Raw genomic sequence first — 23,483 nt, 5'->3', positions numbered from 1 at the left:
CATATTCTTCATTTTCAGTGACCTAAAACACAGATTGTGTGTAGAAAAAAGGCCATGACACATGGACAGTTTTAAAAAAACCCTGTGTATGTGTGGACTATAGGCCTTAAAGTGTGTGTGAAGCTATCCTTATTAGAACAAGGTCTACAGGGGCATGATGATAGAAATAGAGTTGAATCTGTATGGCTTCATAATAAGGCTGCAGCAGATTGGAAAGAGGATGGCCAGATTAGTCATGCCTGGGGCTCATAGTGGATTTCACCTGCAGTCATTAAGCAAAAGTTATTGCTGAACATTTGGAACTCACAGTGAAAGCTTATTGGGGGTTATATAGTGTGACTCAGAGTGTGTGTCTGTGTGTGTGTGCATGCGTATGTGCGTGCGTGTAAGGGTTATTGACCTAATGACGGAGCTGCTTAAATGAAATATTGATAGCGCTAGCTTGGCTAGGTTGTGTGTGTGTGTGCATGTGTGTTGTTGTTGTATGTGTATATTTAGAACTTTGCCCAGTGATTGATTGAGCATTTTGCTGCAGCCAATAGGCTATTGAGTGTCCATTTTTGACATACAGTCTCATAGATCAAAGCACTTGAAGTGGCCCAGTAGTGTTAAATAGCACGATTAATGAGGACGCAGCATGCAAACAGACGGGTAGGTTACATGATGCTTCTGACTGCCAAATGATGGACAGCACGGTTTGAACAGCGGGGTGAAAAATATCAATCTCTGCTGTAAGAGAACAGCAGATTTTTTTTTTTGTTGAAGGCTGATGTACTAGATAAATATATACACTGATATGCACTCAGCTTGCCAGCAGTTTTATTAAATGGGTTGTCCAGATGTCTTTCGCTCATGCATCTTGTCATACGGGAGTCGTGTTACGTTAAAAGCACGTACTCTACTCTTTTTGTTAAGCGCTACACCGAGAAATAAAGTTTAATGTTATCATTGTGTATGCAGCTAAAAGCCAGCTTCTGTTGTACTTGTAAATGTGTTAATCCCACACACTCTGTCACTATACTACTAGAGGAGGAGATTGCTGGCTTCGTAGAGTTGCTAGGAAGTCTGTCCTGGATTGGGAATGTTGCCGGGAGTGCTTGAGCACGCAGCTGTGGGCACGCACACACAGAAGCTTGATCCTGTTAACACAGCCAGATCAGGGACAGCAAGAAGATATGGAACCAGGAACAAATCACAAGCCTCCAGATGTTACAAAAGACAGACAGACAGAGAGGGATGTGAAAGTTTGGGGCTAAATCTGTTCTGTGTAATCACTCAGGACAAAGAGGAGGGAAGGTAGTGTGTGTCATCACTGTCATGCCTGCTAACAGTGGGCTAGCCCCCTGCTGCTCTACTTCTTGTGCTTCGTAAACAGGAAGCAGATCTCTCTCTCTCTCTCTCTCTTGGACTCTCTCTCTCTCTCTCTCTCTCTCTCCGACTCTCTCCTTTCATCTGTCCTTTTCTGTCTGTCTGTCTTTTTTCCTGTTCCTAGCCAGCCTCCTGCCGAGTACATACAGTATATCTAGACATTGACAGGCCCCCGCCTCCTACAGCATGTCCTTATTATGGTAAACATAGCAGACGGTTGTGTGCAAAGTTTCTTCCAGGATAAGTGTGACATAGTGGCGTGTCCAGCTGCTTCTTACCTATTTTCTCCGAGCTCTATTCCTGGCATTCCTGTTTTTCCTCCCTGGGCTTCCCCTGGAAAGCTGTCAAAAAATGTTGAGCTACAGCTACAGTTGCCTGCGAAACTGTTGTTGTCATCTTTTGTTGCCTTTCCTCTTGTCCCTATTTAGCATGGATTTGGTGTTTGTGCGTGCATGAGGTGCTGCAGGCCCCTCAGGGCCTTCCTTTCCCACACTGCTGGAGACATGAGGTGTTTGACAGAGCAGGGGGTCGCAGGGAGGGCTGCAAGGAGGTGCAGTTGGCACAGGATTAGCACAGCACTGTTTGTTGTTGCTAAGACCAAAGATGTCATATTTGGACTCCCTCTGTTACAACATACGCTACAAACAAGAGTCACATAACACATGTACAAACCCTGGCTGGGAACCAAACACGCACAAACACACACACACACACACACACACACACACACACACACACACACAGTTTATGCTCATAGCAAGCTATCAGACAGTCTTAAGAAACCTTTTTTCCGTCTATTTCTCCTCTCTCCTCTGTGTCTTTCTCCGGCAGTCTTTAGAGAGCCAGCGGAACAGTTAGGTTTAATGCTTCACCATGGCTGCTTGGTCACAGTGTGTTCATGCTGAGCTTGGGGAATTGTGAAGGGCTGATTTGACTGTCTGTTAGTTTTTGCTCAGCTCATACTACCCTCTAAATTGTCCAGGACAAAGGTCGTTTCAGAGCTCTGCTACCTTGTTTGGCTCCAGTCCTGTTTTGAAGCCTCAGAGGCCTCAAGCTTTTAGCATGCCAACTTAAGCTTGCAGGGTGTTGCGTGTGTGCAGATGTGCATATGATGTGTGTGTTAAGGGATCTCTGCTTGCTGAAAGAGAGCATGCACTCGCAAGCAGATATTTGATCATCTGTCCATCCATGAGCTCCTCCTCACCTCTGTCTCATAATCTTGTCTTTGGATTTAAGGCTGGAGTTACATCCACCCAGACTGAAGAGAAAGAAGCTTGTGTGGGAGAAAAAACTTTGTGGATTAATAACAGGGAGTGTTGTGTAGGATAGAGATAGAGGCAAGAGGGTGGGATGATGAGAACACAGCCTTTGGCTGCCGTGCTGCATTCTCTTCATTGGTTTTCAGCTGGTAACTGCTGGAACAAAGAGACCTAACTGTAAGAAACTGAGAATTTGGGATACATGTATCCAACTTTTATTTTCTTCTGAATATTGATTCTGAGATCTAAACTCGCCACCAATACAGAATACGGTATATATAAGTTCTCTTTTCCAAAATAATTCTAACACTGCCTCACTGTGTTAAAGGGGCTGAACTCTAAATGTAGACATTCATACAATGTTCTTTTCTTATATACATGTTTCAGATTTTGTAACAATAATGTATCAACATTTTATGTTTTCTTACCTGAGGATTTAATGCATAAAAAAAAACAAGCCTCCTGTAGAAAATGAATGTGGATTGCTCACATCTGGTCGATACTTGATCCGCCTAATAAGGTCAATATTGGCACTGAGTCTGACAGATTGTGTCAGTGAATTCCTATAGAGAATGGGCGTTGTGGGACTGAATGAACGACTGTTGTAATAAAAATGGTGATCACGTCATAGATAAACTCCGATGTTTTTTAAAATAGAAGCTTGAGAAGTACTGGGCCTTACAACAACACCAGTCCTATGCCGAAGTGGATAGTACATACAGTATATTTCTGTCTCTGCTCTCTGGCTGCTTGTGTCAGAGCAGTGTTGGCCTAAATAATGTCATGTTCCACTGGCACAGCTCACTGTTTGGACAGGTTCATCTCTGCTCACTTGCTCTGCATTACACATCTGACTAAGTGTCCATCTGTTCGCCTAACCACTGAGGCATGACATCTTGATGTACTCGCTGCAGTAGGTGTGTGCGACTTTGTGTTGAAGGCCAGCATACTTGTGTGTGTACGAAATCAAGTCTGTCTTGCAGCAGCAGTATTTATTACACCTGCTTTTTGTGTTTTTAAAGGGCTGAGGTCAGGGTTTACATTTAATAAGAGAACAGTTAATACCCAGGTGGAGGAAAAGCTGAGGTGGCTGCAAATGTTGGAAGACCTCCCAATGATGCTGCACTGCTGGAGAGCGGGCCAATAAATTACACAAATATTTCTCAGTCAAATTTGGTTTATTTGCATGCCAGTTATTTAGTACGTATGGCATTGCCAAACCATGTTAAACAAGGTTTACTACTCTGTGTGCTTCACTGTCTGTCTCTCCTGCTTGTTGTGGTTGCTCTCTTTTTTTGTCGTTTTCCTTTCATCATACAGCACTCGTGCACCCACTACAGCATGAGACAGGCAGAGAGCAGATTGAGAGGAGAGGAAGAGGTTTTTGCTCTGCAGACAGCGACAGAGATGGGTTTCTATTTGCGCTGCGGTGTTGTGTGTGTGTGTGTGGATCTGTAGGTTTATTTTGTGATTGTCAAGGGAATCTGACGAGTATTTATAGAAGCTCTTGCTTGTCCTGCTTCCAATTTGCAGATGGATTACATTCCACTCAAACTTTGTGGAGGTGTGTGGGAGATGAAGGGAGAGAAAAGAGGGATGGAAAGAAGGAGATTGTGACATTCGAGGGAGGGAGGGAGGGAGAAAAGTGGGGAGGAGGAATGATGACTCACCTACAAGGAGACAGACAGACAGACACCTTTGGTGGCCAGGACCCTTCACATACTGAAGCATGCCTGCACTGCAGTACAGCCTCCTCACACTCAGTAACACAGGAGTGTGTGGGCTGGCAGGGGGAGATTTATGGTATGGTTCTCCTGTATTACAAACTCTTAATACACACACGCATACACACAGGCTGGCAATATGAAGTCCCAGAAGACCAGAATGATGACTTGGCTTTAAAGTAGGCCAAGGACCAGATTGAAGGACACACACACACACACACACACACACACACATACATACACATACGCGCACACTGAGTCATATTCACTCTCATCTTCATTCTCTGCGGATTTTTTAAAAATAGCAGATTAATCCGGTGAAATGAGCAGTTCTGAGATCCGTCAGTCGTCCATCCTAATATCCCTCTACCCCTTCATCCCTCTGTCTTCTCTCTTTGTCTCATTTTACCCTGCTCTAAGGCTGGCAGACACTCTTTGGTTAGGTTTGACCTTTGTGTGGGTGTGGAAGGAGGAACAATGATAGATTTATATCACAATACAAAGAGATACAGAGCCAAGCTGACAATTTGCAAATGATTGACAACTTTCCAGAGTCCGTTATTCAGACGGGGTTGGCTGATAGATGACGCATTTCCACTTGCACCGGGAAGTCTTAGTGCAACTGGAAACATGCCTTGTGACATTGTGACTCTGACTGTGTGATTATGTGAGAGATGATGCGTGTTATTATTGCGCGTGCGCAGCCAGGAAGTATGTTCGAGGCCGTTGAGTGACAGCCTCTCACGGGTCTTCCTGTGGTTGCTTTGCGGTTTTTGCACCCCAGAGGTGCGATCATAACTCTCAACCTCTTTTCCAAGACGTTTTACCACAATCTACATACTGAAACTGGAATGTTAAAGAGATGCATGGAAATGAAAACTGAAAAGATGATTTCCTCACTTGGATTGTCGGTTTTATAATCACACAAGAAGTTTTGCATAAGTACCTCAAATGCAAGCCGTTTTTTCACATCTGTGGCGAAACAGTGTTTTGATCCTGTGTCTGTTTCTCTCTTGTTCAAGGAGCATGTTTGAGTGACGAGCGAAGGAGGAAGTGGGATCTCTGACGCTCCGCCCCCTCTGCTGGTGGAGCACCCTGCACATCTGACCAGAGACCCCTTTAGTCATTTTGACAGGTACGAGTGTATGAATGGTGGCATCAGGTTAGTTCAGCCAAACATCACAATGCATTTTTGCACAGACCAAGAACCAAAATAAATACAAACAGAGAAGACAAGAAACTGAAAAGCAAAAGCAGCTACGTCGGAATTTCATCATTCAAGAGTCAAATATAAGCTGACAGTTCTTCTGCTGGTATTCTCATGCTGCTGCAGCTCCCTGCACCACCTCTACATTCTCATTGTCTTGAAGCTTTTGGCATTTGTTGATTGAATCCACCTTGGCAGGCTTCAGGAAATGTGTTTGTGTTCGCAAGAGTGGCGGCTCCTACAGAGGTTAGCGTAGATGCAGCAATAGCATCATTTATATCTGGAGTAGACAGTGTTTTTTTTTAAAGGCTTTTCTTGATGGGGAATATTTTTTGGTTAGCCCTTGATAGACCGTTATCGACAGATGTTTCATCCAATCACCGGCCAACTATACTTTGAAAACTGCCTGCCCTTTTGCTTTTCCAATGAGAGCTTCTCAGATGGTTCTGTGTAATAAACCATCTGGCACATCAGGTTAGATAAGAGCTGCCTTTTCTGTTTAATCACAATGGCCAGTGGCGACATAAATGAATTAGGATGTAGATGTTATTTGATCCCCAAAGGTTTATTGAATAAGATATGGGGGTTTGTATAGTTATCGTTCATATTGCAATTGTCTTGCTGGAGGTATCTGACGCATTGCAGAGGCTTTCAGCTTTGGTTGTTTTTTGTTTGCGTACAGTGTTTAATGTTCCTGAAAGTGTAACTTTCAAGAGAAATAGTTTTTTTTGCAGTTCATTGTTCAGATTGGATGACATAAAAGTGCAAGGGATAGGCATTTTTCAAAAGGTCACAGATGCAAAACAGGCCTACAGATTGTTTTTTGTTTTGTTTTGGGGTTTTGGAGATTTGCATAAAATCAGATGTAACATATTAATAGATAAACAAATTGTTCTTTGATGATTTATTATAGTTTAACAGAATAATATACAAAGCCATATGCTAAGAGGTGTCAGAACATGTTGTCCTTTTAGAACTGTCTGTTTACCTGGATTACAGTGTCATGCAAACCTTTGATATGTTCACTGAAAAGGATTATCCAGCTCAAGTGTCACGTCTGAGCAGTTTATTTCCATCCTATTTTGAAATCAGTGTTAACCCTGTTAGCTGCCTGGATGGTAAAAAAAAAAAAAAAAAAACGTGTCAAATGCATTTCATACTTGGGAAAATATTGGGAAATTGTATCAATAATAGATGATTTTTAGGGCTAAAACATGTCAAAATATCAGTTTGGTGTTTGAAGAAAACCAAAACAAACATATAGTGCATATCGTGTTTTCTCCCCAGAGGTGTAAGTAATACTTAACAATTTGAAAAGAACAAACATTTGTTTAAAAAAACATTATTTGTGATGTTGCTTTTATTTGCTCTTGGTGCTATAAAACGATTTAAACCGTCACAATAGTATGGTTGAATCAAAACAAATTCCTTTCCAGAAAATAAGAGCACAGTGAAATGTCTTTTGACATTTTTCACATTTTTATGCTAAGAAAATCCAGGTAGACTGTAGTGGTTAGTAGACAGGGAAGCCCTGCTGTGATGCCAGAGCCTGGTAAATCCTGCCTGCCTGGCATGACTAGCAAGAGGAAAACAGTGCTGAGAGCTGCTGACACACACCAGAGGCCAGACACACAGACCTGCCAGGTCAAACAGCTCAGACTGTAAGCATTGTGATTTAATCAGGCTGTGTGTGTGTGTGTGTGTGTGAGTGTCTTAACACCAATCAACACGCAGTCTCTGATGGTGTGTTAATTGCATTAATAGTTTTTTCTGTAACTGTATCAACCAGTGTCATGAAATCCTCCCGTCTGTGTGATAAAAGTTTTTGAAAAAACATTTACAGCACACTGCAATCACGCAGACTAAGACACGTGATGCTGTGGTAAATGAGCTCTCGTGTCTATTGTAAAGTATTTATTTTTATACATGTGCCGTGTGCCTGCCTGAGTGTCTGTGGTTTGCTGGTGCTGTATAGCCAGGCAGCTGCGATCCCTCCAACCGTCAAGGGAACACCCCCTGTGACAATAATGTATATTGATTTTGGCCGAAAATACCCGAGTGATTGGAGATTGAAGTGTTTAATTCCACTTTGTGCCCGTGCCAAGCTTTGCATTGGTAATCTATTTCAGCCTGGACTTTTACGCTGCCATGGGCAGTTTTGTCTGCTCGGCTCTTTACCTTATTTACACTGAGCTTTTAAACTTTAAACTGTCTCTCCCTCCCTCTCTCTCTCGTTCTTGTAGAGTCTGACCAATACTCATTTTTCAAGGCCAACACCAATATTAATATTTTAGTGTAAAAAAAATATGGTATTTCACTTCTTTGACCTAAACTCATAACACTTTCATAAGAATCTCTTAAATTAAATGATGTCAAATAATTAAGAATTTAGTCAATACAACGACTTATTAATTCTTGACCTTGGAAATGTTTAGCCTGGGTATACCCATGCTGCCTTGTGCGCTCGATCATGGTGTCCATGGCCGATTCTTAGCCCTGCTTTTGGTATCCAATCACATGACTGGGAGGGACGGCAAGACGATGACTCGTGCTATTCGTCAGATGGAAGCTTGTAGTTTGCTTACGGATCCAACATGGCTGCAGCAGCGGCGAAGCTCTCTTTGGATCTAGCTGCAGACAGTGTTCTAGATAGTTTAGAGCCAAAGTTTATTTTAAAAGACAACTTTTGGCTTTACACTCCTTTATCAGCACCAAAAAGGATGTTTTAGCCTTGCTTCCAACAGGATTTGGAAAAAGCCTAATCTACCAACTAGCCCCGTTAGTGGCTAAGCTAATGGGGTTTAGCGAGACGTTGTGGTCTAATAATTGATACGATTGGCTAAGAGCTACGTACAGACGCTTATGATATGGATGATTGTAAACCACACCTCCTCTACAGAAAAATGAATAGGTGGTTTCCAGACTATATCTCATTTTGTGATATAGTCTAGCGTTAGCCAGGCTAGGGAATGGTGCTTTCACAAAACAATCAACTCCACCTGTAAACTTACATTTTTGAGAAATATATTATTCCCGGCAAGTTACAATACAGGGCACCTGCAGAGCTGCACCTCACACTTAACCCCTATCACAACCACGAGTTTCATGTTTAATGTTTTAATGTCTTTGTTCATCTTCTCTGATGTGAAAACATTAGATTTCTCCGCTGTCAAAGAAGACGCACCTCAGTTTAAAAGATCCGAGCGCACGGAGCAGCTTCTTGCTTGCATGTCTGCTGACAGGTTGTCGGATGAAGTGTCAATCATACTGGATGGCAGCAGGAGCTCATAGCAGTTCTTCTGGATCAAATGTAGTGTAGCATGCATCTTTGGAGCAAAGAGAGCAGAGCAGCAACGAAACAAGCTGCACTACTCTGTGTGTCGCTGACCTCCATTTGTGTCACTGTTTCTGTCACCCTTTCCATTTCTTCTCTACTCCAGTAAATGGGTAACTTTTTAAAGGTAAAAACAACATAAATCTCAATGCATGTCAAACACAGTCAAAACAATGTCAAAGCAAATCTAAACACACTCCTTAGACAGTATAGCTCTAAAATGTAACATCTGGGCCTTTAACGCATCAAACACCCTCTAATGCTGTTTGTAGCTAGCTGAAACACTTTGTTTTTACACAAGTCAGGACATTTTAAATATCTCTGACTGTGATAGATGACAATAAAACATGAAGTGAATCTCATTTCCAACCTCCCCCGATCACAGAGCTGACACTTTCTATTCTACTCTGAAAATAAGTGAAAGCATCCGGTTTACATTACCAGAGGCAAGACAACACATCTGAACTCTGTGCTCTGCTGAGGTTAAGGGTGACATAGTGCTCTGGATGGTTAACACACTTAATTAGAGACCCTACGTTCCCCGTTTTAGTTTATACAAAACGTCTTCTGACCATTTCTGATAATAACTTTCAAATCTAATTTTAATTTGACTGCATGATCATTTATTAGGACTCTAACTTTTTCCAAAAGTCAAGTTTGAACAAATTTAGAATTAAGTACAATTCGAATACCCTGATTTACTTATTCCCCGTTTGTTTTGATTACAAACTCATGACCAAAATTAAGTCGGTAACGGTACTAACTTGAAACATTCTGTTGTGCATCTAGACTCTATAACACTTGAATTCAAACAGACCTGCCATGCCAAATCGTTTAGCATGCTCCATCGCCCAAGACTAACAACTTGAAGTCCTGATAAAACAAATTTGTTGAATCTGATTATTAATCTATTCCACAATCAGAACTTTCTTGTGCCACATGGCTCCCAATCCATCGCATACTTGGAGCATAATTTGCAGTAAGGTCACATCCGCAAAAAGAAATAAACCACTTATTATTTTAAGAGGGGTTTTCTAGACTAATGAGTTGAATCATTGACCTTAATCAGGGGAAGCCTTTCATCGTCAATAATGATTCAAATAAAAGCAAAGATAAATATGGGTTTCCCCACAAAAACTGTGTAGTCACTGTGTGAAGCCACACACTTCATGGCTCATCTCGTCTTGTGATCGATTGAGATAAAGATTACAGCCTAAACAATAGTCACATTCATGAAATTGCTGTTTATAGATTTTTCAGTTTGAGAAAACGCATCTGTTCTTTTCACTAAAGGTTAATGTCTTATTTTGTGTAGTGTACTAACTTTTATGAGGTGGTCTAAATCGAAACCACTTCATTTTAAAACTCTGCAGCAAACCCTGTAACTGAATGTATTGGTATGTGAATGTACTCATATATAGTTAACCCATTGTTTATTATTATTATTATTATGATTTTTTTTTTTTTTATTAGAGTAGGCTAATGAGAACTATGTCTTGTTCTTCCAGTGGTCATATCATGTTTGCATCTTGCTAATGGGCATGTATTAGTATTATGCATAGGATTTTTTATTCAGTCAAATGTAACATTTGCTGAGTTTGTTGATTTTTAAAAAAAACTTTTATTGAAGGTTTGGACAAATAAACTCAACTTGGTATGAAAGCCACGGGTATAAGCTCTCAAATACTTTTTGAATTTCATTTCTATCTGCTACAGAGGCCGAAAAATCTATTATTTAGTAGGTGTTGAATTTCCAGAAAAACTTCAGGTTTTAGGGGGTCATTTGAAAATCGCCCAGAGGTTTTCCAGGCATTATTTTATCCAGGCGCTTTAGGCCTTAATGGGTTAATCTAGAAGCTGTGGGTGTCAACAGGCACATGTACTCTCTTTGCGTCCTCTCTGAACCGATGGCTGCTCTATCTCTCTCCCCTTCTCGTCTTGCTCTTATTCTTCTGTCAGACCAGTCTGTGTTCTGCAGTCAAGGTTACGACCTGGAAATGAAGTGACCCCAGCCTTTTTGCCAGGCGCGGCTGTGTACCTCAGCAACTCCACAGAGAGCAATATAGACAGGGCTCCAGGCCACCTTGTTCTGTTTCACTTCCCTAATATTAGCCTGTTCCTCGTTCTGCTCCAGTTGAGAGAGGCATTACAACTGTTCTGAAAATCGCAGCTCCCATCAGCGTTGTCTTGGAAACTGTTGAGCTTATCAAACCCATATGACCGAAGGACAGCACGCACACTTGAACAGCAGCATCTCTGGCTCTCTGTTTTCTCATCGAGGATGCTCCAAACAACAACATGCGTTTTAAACGCACTTGTTTACGACAGAGAAAGCGGTTTGATTAAAAGGCATCTGGTTTCATAAAATATAAACTCGGCTCTACGGAGAGCAAGCAAATAAACAGTTTGCAGTTTATTATATGAATTAGCCGCGCAAACTTTGTGCTGATTAGTGGCACATAAATCCTCCTCTCTCATTGGCACTCCCTCATATAAATACGGTCTCTCCTCCCTCTTAATTTTCTTTCACACATATAAACATGAAATACCCAGAAGGGAGGCTCCCCACTCCCAGTCATAAATTGCGAAGCGAGTGAAGTCCTGGTTTCCTCTCGCTCTAGAGTTTTCCAAATGGTTGTGAGAAACTCCGGTTGTGCAATCTCTAAAGAGGGATTAAGCCTGTGGAGAAGAGGAGAGGAGGGGATATGAAGAGAGACACAGAGAAGGATGTGAAGGGGGAAATTGTGTTCTTGTCGGGAAGTAGTGATGGCAACCGCTCTTGAAAGGAGACGACATCACTAAGAGACGAACAGGGGAGTGGGGGTGGGGTGGGCTGAGAGAGAGAGAGAGAGAGAGAGAGAGAGAGAGAGAGATGCCAAGGATGGAGATATAAAAGAAAGATGGAGGGAACATGATATGTTAATGGATTAGGGAGAGAGCGCGGAGATGGAGGGATGGAGATTTGTGTGTCTGTTTAATGTCATAGGGAGCCAGGCTGTTTAAAAGAGACTTCAAAGAGACTAGCGCCCAACATAAACTAAACTGACACTCGCACACATGCAACACACACAGAGATGCAGGGCCCGGGGCTGCAGCCAGCACAGAGGAGACCTGAGGTGTCCTCTGCCATGCCTGATTAGAAATACAGTGAGTGGAGAGGCACGGCTGAGAGACGGCGATGGGAAAACGTGTTAAGTCAATGTACATGCCTATAAATCTTCTCCGCTGCTGCTCGGAGCGCTGCTGTCTACTTCTTTTACATCCGCCGTGATCAAATAGCATTCAGGGAAACCAGCTGACAACTCTGACAGCATTTTGACACGACTTTGTGAGCAAGAATATATGTGTGTCTTTCTGTGACGGAGCGCCTCCGCGTTGGTTGGTGTCTGTCTGCACTGTTATGTGTTTGGCATATGTGCCTCGCTCTGCCTGTGCGCCAGGAAAAGTATCCAAGTTTCTGCTGTGATATCACTTTGTGTCATGTTGCTGCGTGGAGGTCAAGCGAAGCCGGTACAATCCAGCAGCGGGCAGACAAACATAAAGGAGAGAGATTGTAGAGCAGGGACTGAATTTCAGGCTTCCCACTGATCCTGGAATTTCAAGAATCCTGAGAGGAGTGATCCAAACAGTGAGACGAGCAATCTGACAAATACTTTGAGGATATCCTGGAGGATCTGCTAATCTTCCAGACAGTTACTATGTTTGTTTTGTGTTGGTTTTCCCGAGGCCTGCCCCCTATCCAGTGGTTCTCATCTCATAGGGACCCCCAAGGGGGACACCAGATCAGTTGTACCGGGTGTTCGGTTAGTTTGGTAGTTTGCTTGGTAGTTCTAGAGAATAAAATTAAACTGACTCATAAAAAAATAGTGTGTGAGTCTATTGTTTATTGTTTATTGTCTATTGAATGGATCCCCATTAGCTGACGCCTTGGCGACTGCTAGTCTTCCTGGGGTCCCTAAAAAGACATAGAAAATGACATACAAACAACATAAACAAAAACAGTACAAACAAGAAAAACAATAACAAACTCATTTAATACATACATGCAATACTGTTAAAAATTCTACATTCATATTTACCCGACAAATGTTATACTGTAAAAATTATTAATTCAGATGTCTATAGTGTCCATATCAGCTGTATACACTTATAATTTGTCATTTCATTAGAGAACATTTAAAAGGAAGAATCATCCGGCTACAGATATAGCAGAGAAAAAAAAATAAAATAAGAAAACAAAATAAATCGCAACATATTCCAGTTTTCAACAATACGCTTTCCAGTTTTCAACAATACGCCACCTAGATGCATAACTGTTAAAACTAAACAAACCTAACAAAACTATCATCACAAATTAACATTTTATTTTACATTAATTGATCAGAGCATTCACAATAATCATGCAAAATCAGCTGTTTAGGCCAGTTTGTGGTTTGTGGTCTGGGGTCCTGAACACTAATCTGATTACTCTGAGTGATTGCGTCTCAAAAAGGTTGAGAACCATGGGGCTAATTAATTAATCCTCTTGGTCTTTGTCAACAAAGATTTTTTTTTTTGTCATATTATTTAAATGTCTCTTTAACGACTGATTTCCAAGACACCAACGAGCAAATTGCTGGTAAACACAGCATTGAAAGTTGTGCTTGTTCATGATTCTTTTTGGAGAAAATTTAAAGGTTTACAAGTCTTTGAATTAAATCCACCACAGCCATGATTCCCAAAAAGTTGAAACATAGTTTAAAGCCTAAATAAAACAGAATGCACCTTTTGTCGATTTAATGCATTTTTAATAATAATAATGCATTTTATTTATAAGCGCCTTTCAGGACTCTCAAGTCACCTTACAATAAACAATTAAAAACAAAACAATAATAATAAAACAGAAATGGCAGTAATAATAAACAACAATGAAACAATTACAAATTAGAACAATAAAGACAACAATGACAGTAATAATAAACAACACTGAAACAGTACAGAGAAAAATTGTAATTTAAAAATGATTAATATATTAGGGATAGGCTAGTCTAAATAGGTGTGTTTTGAGATGTGACTTGAAAGTTGACAGTGTTGTTTGAGAGCGGATGGACTGAGGGAGTTTGTTCCAGATTTAAGAATTTCTTCCTAACTGTAGTGAAAAACAAACTACAGTTTTAAGTGTATCTGGGATCTGGTGCGAGGGTGAAAGCTCTAATAAGATACAGTAACATATAGTAAGCATGACACTGTAACACTCAGCTGTCACCCATGTGCTCTCTCCCTGCACTAACAGCACTAAGAGTAACACCAGCATGTGTGAACATGCCACACACACACACACACACACACACACACACACACACACACACGCACACACACACAGAATGCCATATGTGAAAATCACATACTGTTCATGAGGTCCCAGTGAAGCTGCAAATAAAAAAAGTGTAAAAGGTGATCAGGAGTGCAACAGATTTTTATTTAGTTGATCTTTTTCACATTTTACTTTTTAATCTATTAAATGAAGAACTGCTTTATAGAGGAAATTGAGAATTTAAAACTTTGTTAACATTTATATTAAATTTCTTTTTTTTTCTATAAATAAATTATAATTATCTGTTGTCATTTAAGCAGATCAGAGTGCTCTGCAGATGTTATTCAAATAAAATTAGAATATAATTAAACTAAAAAATAATTTTCATTGTCAAGTGATTATTTTCTTGATTAATCCATTATTTGTTTGGTCTATTAAATGTCAGGAAAAGTTTAACATTTATTTTTTGGCTGGCTCAATTCCGTTTCAATCACAGAAGACAAAGAAAAAAAGTAAATCCTCACAATTGAGAAGTTGGAGTGATTTTCTGAACATCAAATTACTAAATCAATTAAGTGTATCACCATGTTTAAGCACAAAGGGTATATTTGCAAAGCTGCATATATTAAGCTGTGTATTATGCGTCATTAGAACATAATTTTCTATTAAAACAGACTCTTTCACTGGGTATGAGACTGTTTATAATAATAATAATAATTCATTTTATGTAATAGGGCGCCTTTCAAGGCACTCAAGGTCGCCTTACAACATGGAAAAAAACAAAAAAAAGCAATGCAGAACATCATACATATCATACAATCAGAACAAATCATAACATTTACAAATACATTACAATAAAGGAGGGGAGTTTGTGGGGAGGATCAAATGGAGTGAGCGAGTCTGAACAGGTAAGTCTTGAGTTGTGATTTGAATTGATTGAGAGATGTGATGTTGTGAAGGGAAGGGGGAAGGGAATTCCAGAGCAAGGGAGCAGAGCGACTGAAAGCTCTGCTCCCCATGGTAACCAGACGGGCAGGGGGGACAGAGAGGTGGGTGGAGGAAGAAGATCTGAGTGGGCGGGCGGGTGTGGCAATGTGGAGGAGGTCAGAGAGGTATGGAGGGGCGAGGTTGTGAATGGCCTTGAAGGTGAGCAGTAGAGTCTTGTACTGGATGCGGTGTGTGATGGGGAGCCAGTGGAGTTGCTGGAGGATTGGTGTGATGTGGTGACTGGATGGGGTCCTTGTGATGATGCGGGCTGCTGAGTTCTGTACCAGTTGTAGTTTGTGAAGAGTTTTTTGCGGAAGTCCAAACAGGAGCGAGTTGCAGTAGTCAAGACGGGAGGTGACGAGACTGTGGACCAGGATGGCAGCTGTGTGGGGTGTAAGAGAGGGGAGGAGGCGGTTGATGTTACGGAGATGGAGGTAGGCTGAGCGGGTTATGTGACTGATGTGTGAGGTGTATGAGAGTGTGCTGTCAAGGATGACACCCAGACTCTTTACCTTGGGGGATGGAGAGATGTTGGAATTGTCTATGGATATTGTGAAACTGGGAGATTTGGATAGGGTGTTTTTTGTGCCAATGAGTAGTATTTCTGTTTTGTTGCTATTCAGTTTAAGGAAATTGGATGAAAACCAGGACTGTATTTCGAGGAGGCAGTCAGTGAGGAGGGGGGGAGGGAAGGTGGACTCAGGTTCAGTGGAAATGTGGAGCTGGGTGTCATCCGCATAGCAGTGGAAGTTGATGTGATGTTTCCGGAAAATGTAACCAAGGGGGAGTAGGTAGATGATGAATAAGAGGGGTCCCAGGACAGAGCCTTGGGGCACCCCAGTGGTGACTGGGAGTGGTTGTGATGTGAATGATTTGAGTTGGATGAAGTGTGTGCGGCCAGAGAGGTAGGATTTGAACCAGTTGAGGGGGGTGTGCGTGATGCCTATGGAGAGGAGTCTGTCAAGGAGGATGGTGTGTGAGATGGTGTCGAAGGCCGCACTCAGATCAAGCAGGATGAGGATGGAGAGGAGACCGGAATCAGCTGCGAGGAGGAGGTCGTTGGTGATTTTGAGTAGTGCAGTTTCAGTGCTATGGAGAGGTCGGAAGCCGGACTGGAATTGTTCAAAAATGTCATTGCGGGAAAGGTGGGAATGGGGTTGAGTGGCAACAGTTTTTTCCAGAATCTTTGACAGAAATGGCAGATTGGAGATGGGACAGAGGTTGTTGGGGTCGTTGGGATTTGCACCAGGTTTTTTTAGTATTGGGGTGACAACAGCTGTTTTGAGGGGTGATGGGACAATTCCAGTAGTGAGAGAGGAGTGGATTATGTGTGTGATGAGGGGGGCCAGAGAGGGAATGGTGGCTTTGACAAGAGTAGTTGGAAAGGGGTCTAACCGGCAGGTTGATGATTTTGATTTCTTGATGGTATCAGTAATTACAGAGAGTGGGGGGAGGGTAAATGCTGAGAGAGTGTGGGAGACATTATGTGAGACATCGTTGACATTTGAATTCTAAATCAATATTCAAATTCTGAGCAGCATTTTTTACATTTCATTTATTTATTTTTTGCCTGTCACTGCGGTCAAAAAAGTATTTGCTCTCCTGCTGCTGCACTCAAAGGGAGTCAGTTACCTTAATGGGGCAACCGAGCAGCAATCTAAAGTAACTGACAAGCTGTAATCAAAAAAAGTTGGTTTGATTTAAAATAAATAAGATAAAAAATAAATAAAATGCTATCTTAGTTCATCCAATTCATCATTTTATTCATTATTAGACATTTGAAGATTTACTTGAAAACCTGAATAGAAGCTTTGAATTTAAAAACATAAAAACATCCCATGCAGCCTGTAACAATATGCTGAATATGTTAAAGAAGAAATGATCCGGCATAAATTGTTCTTCATGTAGATGCCAGGCCACTTATACTTGCAAACTAGGGGTCACATTTTTAAAATTTGATTCAATCTGCAGTGACTGAGCCAGTTAAAGCTGCTGAAACACGATGCACTTGCATTAACCTTGTCAAAACCCTCGTTGCTCTAGTTAAGTTGATTTGATTGAATTATTTTTCTTCTCTTGGCGCTAGCGACAAGAACGTTGCATTTATCTTCTGGTGGTTTTGTGCACTAGTTTCTCTTTGTCAAACTAAGAGATAACATTTTGCAAGATCACAAAAAAACAGGAAGGGCTGTATACACACACATATATACGCACTTAACTGCCAACTTGATCTAATACACCGCACTTGACTTCACAACACAGACTGCAGCAGTGGGCCAATCACATGTCACATTTAATCCAAGAGCCTTTTCTGTGATTGGCTGCAGGCAAGAGCATACAAATGGTAATTTTTTCTTCTAGATCTGATTACAAAAAGGATCGAATGCATGTATTGTTTGACTGGAGAATTTTCAATAGGCAGTGGGTTGTTTTGGTCGATGTCTTCAAGGTATTAAGTACAGATTCTCAGCTTTCACCTGCTAGAACTGGTCTAACAACAACATTGTCAGGACATTAAAACTATTTGCCTCAACAAGCACAAAAGTCTCAGAAAAGACAAACTTATGAGACAACAGACAAATTTTCACTTTGCTTTCTGCTGTGGACGGCACTTTGTGCAACCAGAATCCTATCAGGTGGAATTTAGAAATGCTGCTCTGCAGTTCTCCATCCTCTGTGGCTGCTAAGCAAAGCTAAACTAAGCTAAGCTAAGCTAGCTATGCACAAACACTTTTTTTCCCCCTTCCCAGGGGTGCGAGAGAAATCACCGTGGCCAAATTAATTTTCTCCCTTCTGCTTGTGCTGCTGCAACCTGAGGGATCACTGAGGCAGAGAATCAGCCAAAGAGAGATGGTGCTGGAGGAGAGAAGGAAAGGGGAGCAGAGGAATTTTAATGTGGCTGTGTCTGTCTCTCGCTGACTGCCAAAGAAAAGCAATTACTATCACAGCTCCTCTCTCTCTGCACTGTGTGTGTGTGTGTGTGTGTGTGTGTGTGTGTGTGTGTGTGTGTGTGCTTACCTGTGAGTGTGTGTCTGACTGCACTTTAGCACAAGGATTTGGTATGTTACATGTTTGAAGGCTGGATCGGCTAATACACTGCAGGGTGTTTGGGAACTCTGACAATATGATTTGAGGAGATGTGATCTGTTGTGTTACTTTGCTTGAAACTTGCAGCTAAAGCTTTGCTGAGGTGCCATGAAACATCAGATTCAAAACACAAATGTCGATGTTCACTGTGCTTATAACAGTGCCACTAACATAACTTATAAACTTTGAAAAATTCCCTCATTAATTCACTATATTTTTATCTGGAGTGATGTAAATCCAGCTGTCCACAGTGCTCATTTTGAGGCTTTGTCTGAGTGTGAAGGTGACCATTTGGAGAAGGGCTGATAAACAGCCGACAGATAAGAGCCGAGAGTCAGACGGACGGACAGACAGACAGACAGACAGACAGGCAGGCGGAAGGACAAATGGAGGCGTTGGGAAGATACTTAGGCGTAGAGCTGCAGGAGGGGTGGAGGTTGAGGGGGGTAAGGAGAAAGATATGAGGAGAAATAAAGTGTGATCTCCTCTGCAGAGCTTTGGAAAAGATTCTGTTTATCATCATCATCACTTCACACCTGAGCCAGAGCTTTAACTTTTCTCTCTTCCCCTCCTGTCTCTCATTACTTTTCTAGAATGCGGAGGTTTGCCTACTGTAAGGTGGTTTTGGCCACCTCTCTGGTGTGGGTGATGCTGGACATGTTTATTCTGCTCTACTTCAGCGAGTGCAACAAGTGTGACGACAAGAAGGAGAGAGGACTGCCCGGGAGACAAGGTGGGTGTATATTACCACACACACACACACCTGTGATCACAAAGACATAATAATAATAATAATAATACATTTTATTTGTAAAGCACTTTTCATACAGAAATCTCAAAGTGCTACAGAAACAAGAAAGAGAAAACTCATTAAAATCAGCAGTAGATTAAAAAAAAGACACGGGTAATAAAGTACATATGCAGAGACAAAATAAAAACATCTAGGGACAACCTAAAAATGCCTCCCTGAACAAAAAAGTTTTAAGCCCTTTTTTAAAGGTGTCCACAGACTGGGGTTGACGTAGATGTTCAGGGAGGGAGGTCCAGATGTGGGGGGCGGTGGAGCAGAAGGCTCGGTCTCCCATGGTGCGGAGTCGTGTGCAGGACTGATGGAGGAGGTTTCTGCTTTGGGAGCGGAGGTTGCGGGTGGATGAGTGAGGGGTGAGAAGGTCTTTGAGGTATTGTGGGGCGTTGCTGTAGATGCAAAGGTGGGTGATGAGGGTGATTTTGTATTTAATTCTTGAGGTTGTGGGAAGCCAATGTAGGTTCTGTAGAATGGGGGTGATGTGGTCGTGTTTGCGGGTTTTCATCAGAGTTCGGGCAACACAGTTCTGAATGAATTGCAGTTTCTGGAGGTGTTTGTTGGGTAAACCGATGAGCAGGCTGTTGCAGTAATCAACATACTCTCACTTCCCGCAGCATCATCTGTGTGTGTTTTATGTGTCTGCTGCAGATGCCCTGAGCAGGCCGCGGGACGGGCCCGGTGAAGGGGGGAAGCCTGTGGTGATCCCGAAGGAGAACCAGGACAAGATGAAGGAGATGTTCAAGATCAACCAGTTCAACCTCATGGCCTCTGAGATGATTGCTCTCAATCGGTCACTGCCTGATGTTCGCCTGGAAGGGTGAGCTAATCATCTGTCCTGTCACTTACTCTTACACCGCTCATTACATTCCCCTGAAAATGGCTCTCCCTGGCATCCGCTGTTGGGATAGTCCACATCGGTGATCAGTTATAAACCACAAGCCAGACGTCTGGCTTGAAACCTACACAATCAGTCAAACAGTGAGCCACTGGTATTCTGTAAAGGTTAGGTATGATAAACGACTGACAGATAGGGATGGGTACCGAGTACATAGTATTAAATGGGCCCCGGGGCCAAATTATTAAAGACCCTAGCACTGACCATTTTTTTATATTATTATACTTTGCCGCCTCCTCTGCTCTTTGTGTATACGCTCGTTACTGTAAGTGCAATAAAACACCGAAGCTTTATCAAAACACCTTCAACAAGCCTAAAGCCTGATTTCCACCGGGCACGGTGGAACACTCTAATCAATGAGAGCATTTCCACCGGGCGTGCTGCGTAACGTTACAGCAGCGTCACGTCAGCGTCTCTACGCGAGCATTAGGTAGGACTTCTATTTCTCCGCGAGACGCTGCCAAATCGCGTGAATCTCAACAGAGCAGATCACCAGACAGGAAGTCTGACTCAGAATCAGCGTAAAACACTTCCGCCCCTTTCAAAATAAAACACAATACGCAGTTCATGCAGCCTAAAACTACTTCACATCAACATAATGTTATGACCCGGGCACCAGATCAGCAACCAATCAATCAATCAATCAATCAATCAATCAATCAATCAATCAATCAATCAAAGGGTCTCAGAGGATTGGAGACACGGAAGACAAGAGACTGATTGTTGAAGTGGAACATCATACAATCATTTATGACATAACATATTGTTTTTATAAGGATAGATGGTCAGATCAACATATCTTTCACCTCAGAGAAGCAAAGTAAGCTGTTGGTTGTTGTTGTTGTTGTTTACTTTATACACACAGTTTATCCATAGACTGTATAAATAGAGTTTAGTGTTTATCAGGGGATCTTGCGGTCTCCCGTATGGTCAGGATTATCGCGTGATCTCGTTATCTCGTGTGTATACGACCGGCTCGCTAAACTGACGTGCTGCTGCTGTAACGCGCCCGGTGGAAATCCCCAGTAAAGACCAAATTCCCCCAATTGCATTCCATATACTGATTGTATGTGCTAAAACTCGTGCTTGTTTACTTCCCTGTCAATGTAAAATCTATGTATCTTTAAGACCCTCTTCAATGAAAATCAAGTTTTTAACCTTATAAACGTATCCATATAATTATTTGTATATGTTACATAAGCACAAAGGCCATTCAATGCCATGGCAGAGCTTTCCACCTTGGAACTGCAGTAGAACCAGTGACAGTCCCAAAAAAAAACATTCAGACCGTCGGGATTACTGTGTCACCACAGTGACACCTAAAGTGGTGGTGAGTGGGACGAGGCCAGATCAGAGAAAGAGCAGATGTGCTTTCAGCCCCTTTTCAGAGTTTCAGAGTATGTTGGAAAACCAAGTTAGACAAAATATAAATCATATCAGAGTTGTTGTTTTTTTTAACTTTAAACATTTTAAACGAACAGGACATCATGCAATTTGCAAGTTTGCATGGGCGTTTCAGTCAGGCTGCAGTTTTAAAATACCACTGCCATTGGTTCACTTCACACATGCAACAGAATGTTTCCCAAAGATTTAATAGTTGTTTTTTTCCTTACATGTTCACAAAGGTGATTTATTATCATCCACAAATGGTTTTCATTTTCTCCAGCTGTGAGCAACGCTTGCACTTCCCTTGTGCAATGCATTTTGGGACAATAGTCTATGGACAGCACACTCAAAAATCAACCCTTTTTTTAGAGCGGTTTCACAGCATTTACAAAAGACTTGTTTACCCTCTAGTGTGGTTCGTTTGCGTTGGTGTGGAAGCTGTCTGTCAGTATCAAACAACCAGACTGAGATGGTTTGAAGTGGAGGATATCCGTACCAAGCAATATCTGGTGTGGGTTGCTTGTGGTCTGAAAGCAAATGGAAAATAAGCTAAACTTGTACAGGAAGCGTTCTCATAACGAGCGATCTGTGTCAGCGGTGTACATATTTTATGCAGATTTTTTTAGCAAGTAGATTGGCTGCCCGAGTGTGGGAATTTCCATTCCTTTTTGTACTTTGAGAGTTTATTAAGTCCATTAGAAAGTGTCAGGACCTACTTTCAAGGTGCATCATGTAGGGAAGCAAGTCTGAAGAGGTGAAAACACTTTAAAACAAAAATATGTAATTTAAAATTTAAAACAGCACTTGTAATATATAGAATAACCGTTAGTTGTTCTATATATTATATTAACTGTTGGTCTGTCTCCTACAAGTGTTCCTCTACCTCTTCATTAAAAAGTGTTTGAGAGCAATCCTATAGTAATTCCTGTCTGTAGTAATCTATCTATAAAGCAAGAAGCTCCTGTGTGTGTGGATGTGTGTCTAGGGCATATCCCGCTGACCGTTAGTCAGACTGACCGTAGATTTCGTATGTGGCTTGCACGAAGGTGTGCATCCTCGATTTTTTTTTTTTTTTTTTTTTAACTTAGTTTTTATTTAGGTTTCATTCACAATCGTGTACAGAATCATATTCAACATATCTGCTGTTTCATACACATGGTAACACTTATGATACATCAAAAAAACACAGAGACTATAATGACAAAGAAAAATATAAATTAAAATGGAATAAAAGAAATAAAATTATATCAGTATACCCATAGCAGGGCTCCACCTTTTAGTGAATATATGTTTTTGAAGTCTTAAGGAGTATGTTATTTGTTCCATTTGATATATTTCCTTTATTTTTTCAGACCACATACTATGTGTTAGGGGGTCAGGCTTCAACCACCTTACTGTAATGCATTTAATTACTGTTGCTAGTAATATCTGTAAAAGATATTTTTTGGCTCTTCCTTCAATGCCTTTTGGTAATAGACCTAGTAGGGCCACCATTGGATCCATAGTAATATTTCCACCAAATATTTTATTAACTGTTTCAAACACTTCCTTCCAGAATGCTTTCAGTTTTGGGCATAGCCATAGTATGTGGGTCTGATTGCCAATGTGTGGGCCACGATTTTGAAGATTTTTTAATTCATTTTTCAAAATATCATTATTTACGTAGGAAGTGTTGCGGCATTGCACTGTTTCCAATCAGACACCTTTTAGGGGAGCTCCCCCCATTGTGTGATAGGCCTACACCTGGTCAGTAACACAATTCACTCTGGATTTCCACCCTGACTCATCTCATCTGTAAGTCTAGATAGCCTACCTATCTTTAGGAGTTTTAAAGTGCACTACAAGGTTCGATTTTCCAATAATATTTGAATAGTTTCCAGCGAATATCAATGTTCAATGTGTATGTGCTGGGTGGTGTGGTACCTTATGAGAAGTAAGTGCTTTATCTACTTAATCTCCCACTATACAAATACACACTTCCTACGGGCACTGCACTAGTTAATGTAAAAGACGAATCTACCTGTTTTGAACATTGGATCAACTTGCTGTTTATTGTATATTAACACTATAAAGTCTCAAAGTCTCAGATTTTTTTTGTGCGCTCCTTGTCACACCAGAGATCATGCACTAATGCATAG

The 23,483-nt window shown here is 41.4% G+C and overlaps 1 protein-coding gene across 1 annotated transcript in view; it reads left to right on the top strand.

Annotated features, from left to right (window-relative positions):
- galnt1 (UDP-N-acetyl-alpha-D-galactosamine:polypeptide N-acetylgalactosaminyltransferase 1) overlaps window positions 1–23,483 on the top strand; it is a 52,329-nt gene that overhangs the window by 12,036 nt on the left and 16,810 nt on the right. The window contains exons 2-4 of the mRNA XM_059338585.1: window positions 5,374–5,486; window positions 18,853–18,992; window positions 19,713–19,881. Coding sequence (XP_059194568.1) covers window positions 18,854–18,992; window positions 19,713–19,881 — 308 coding nt within the window. The 5' untranslated portion in view covers window positions 5,374–5,486; window position 18,853. The remainder of the gene's footprint in view (window positions 1–5,373; window positions 5,487–18,852; window positions 18,993–19,712; window positions 19,882–23,483) is intronic.

The sequence above is a fragment of the Centropristis striata genome, chromosome 8 (assembly GCF_030273125.1).
Source record: "Centropristis striata isolate RG_2023a ecotype Rhode Island chromosome 8, C.striata_1.0, whole genome shotgun sequence".
NCBI classification, from domain to species: Eukaryota; Metazoa; Chordata; class Actinopteri; order Perciformes; family Serranidae; genus Centropristis; species Centropristis striata.
The sequence above is the reverse complement of the archived record's forward strand: the minus strand, read 5'-3'. Positions and strand labels throughout refer to the sequence as shown.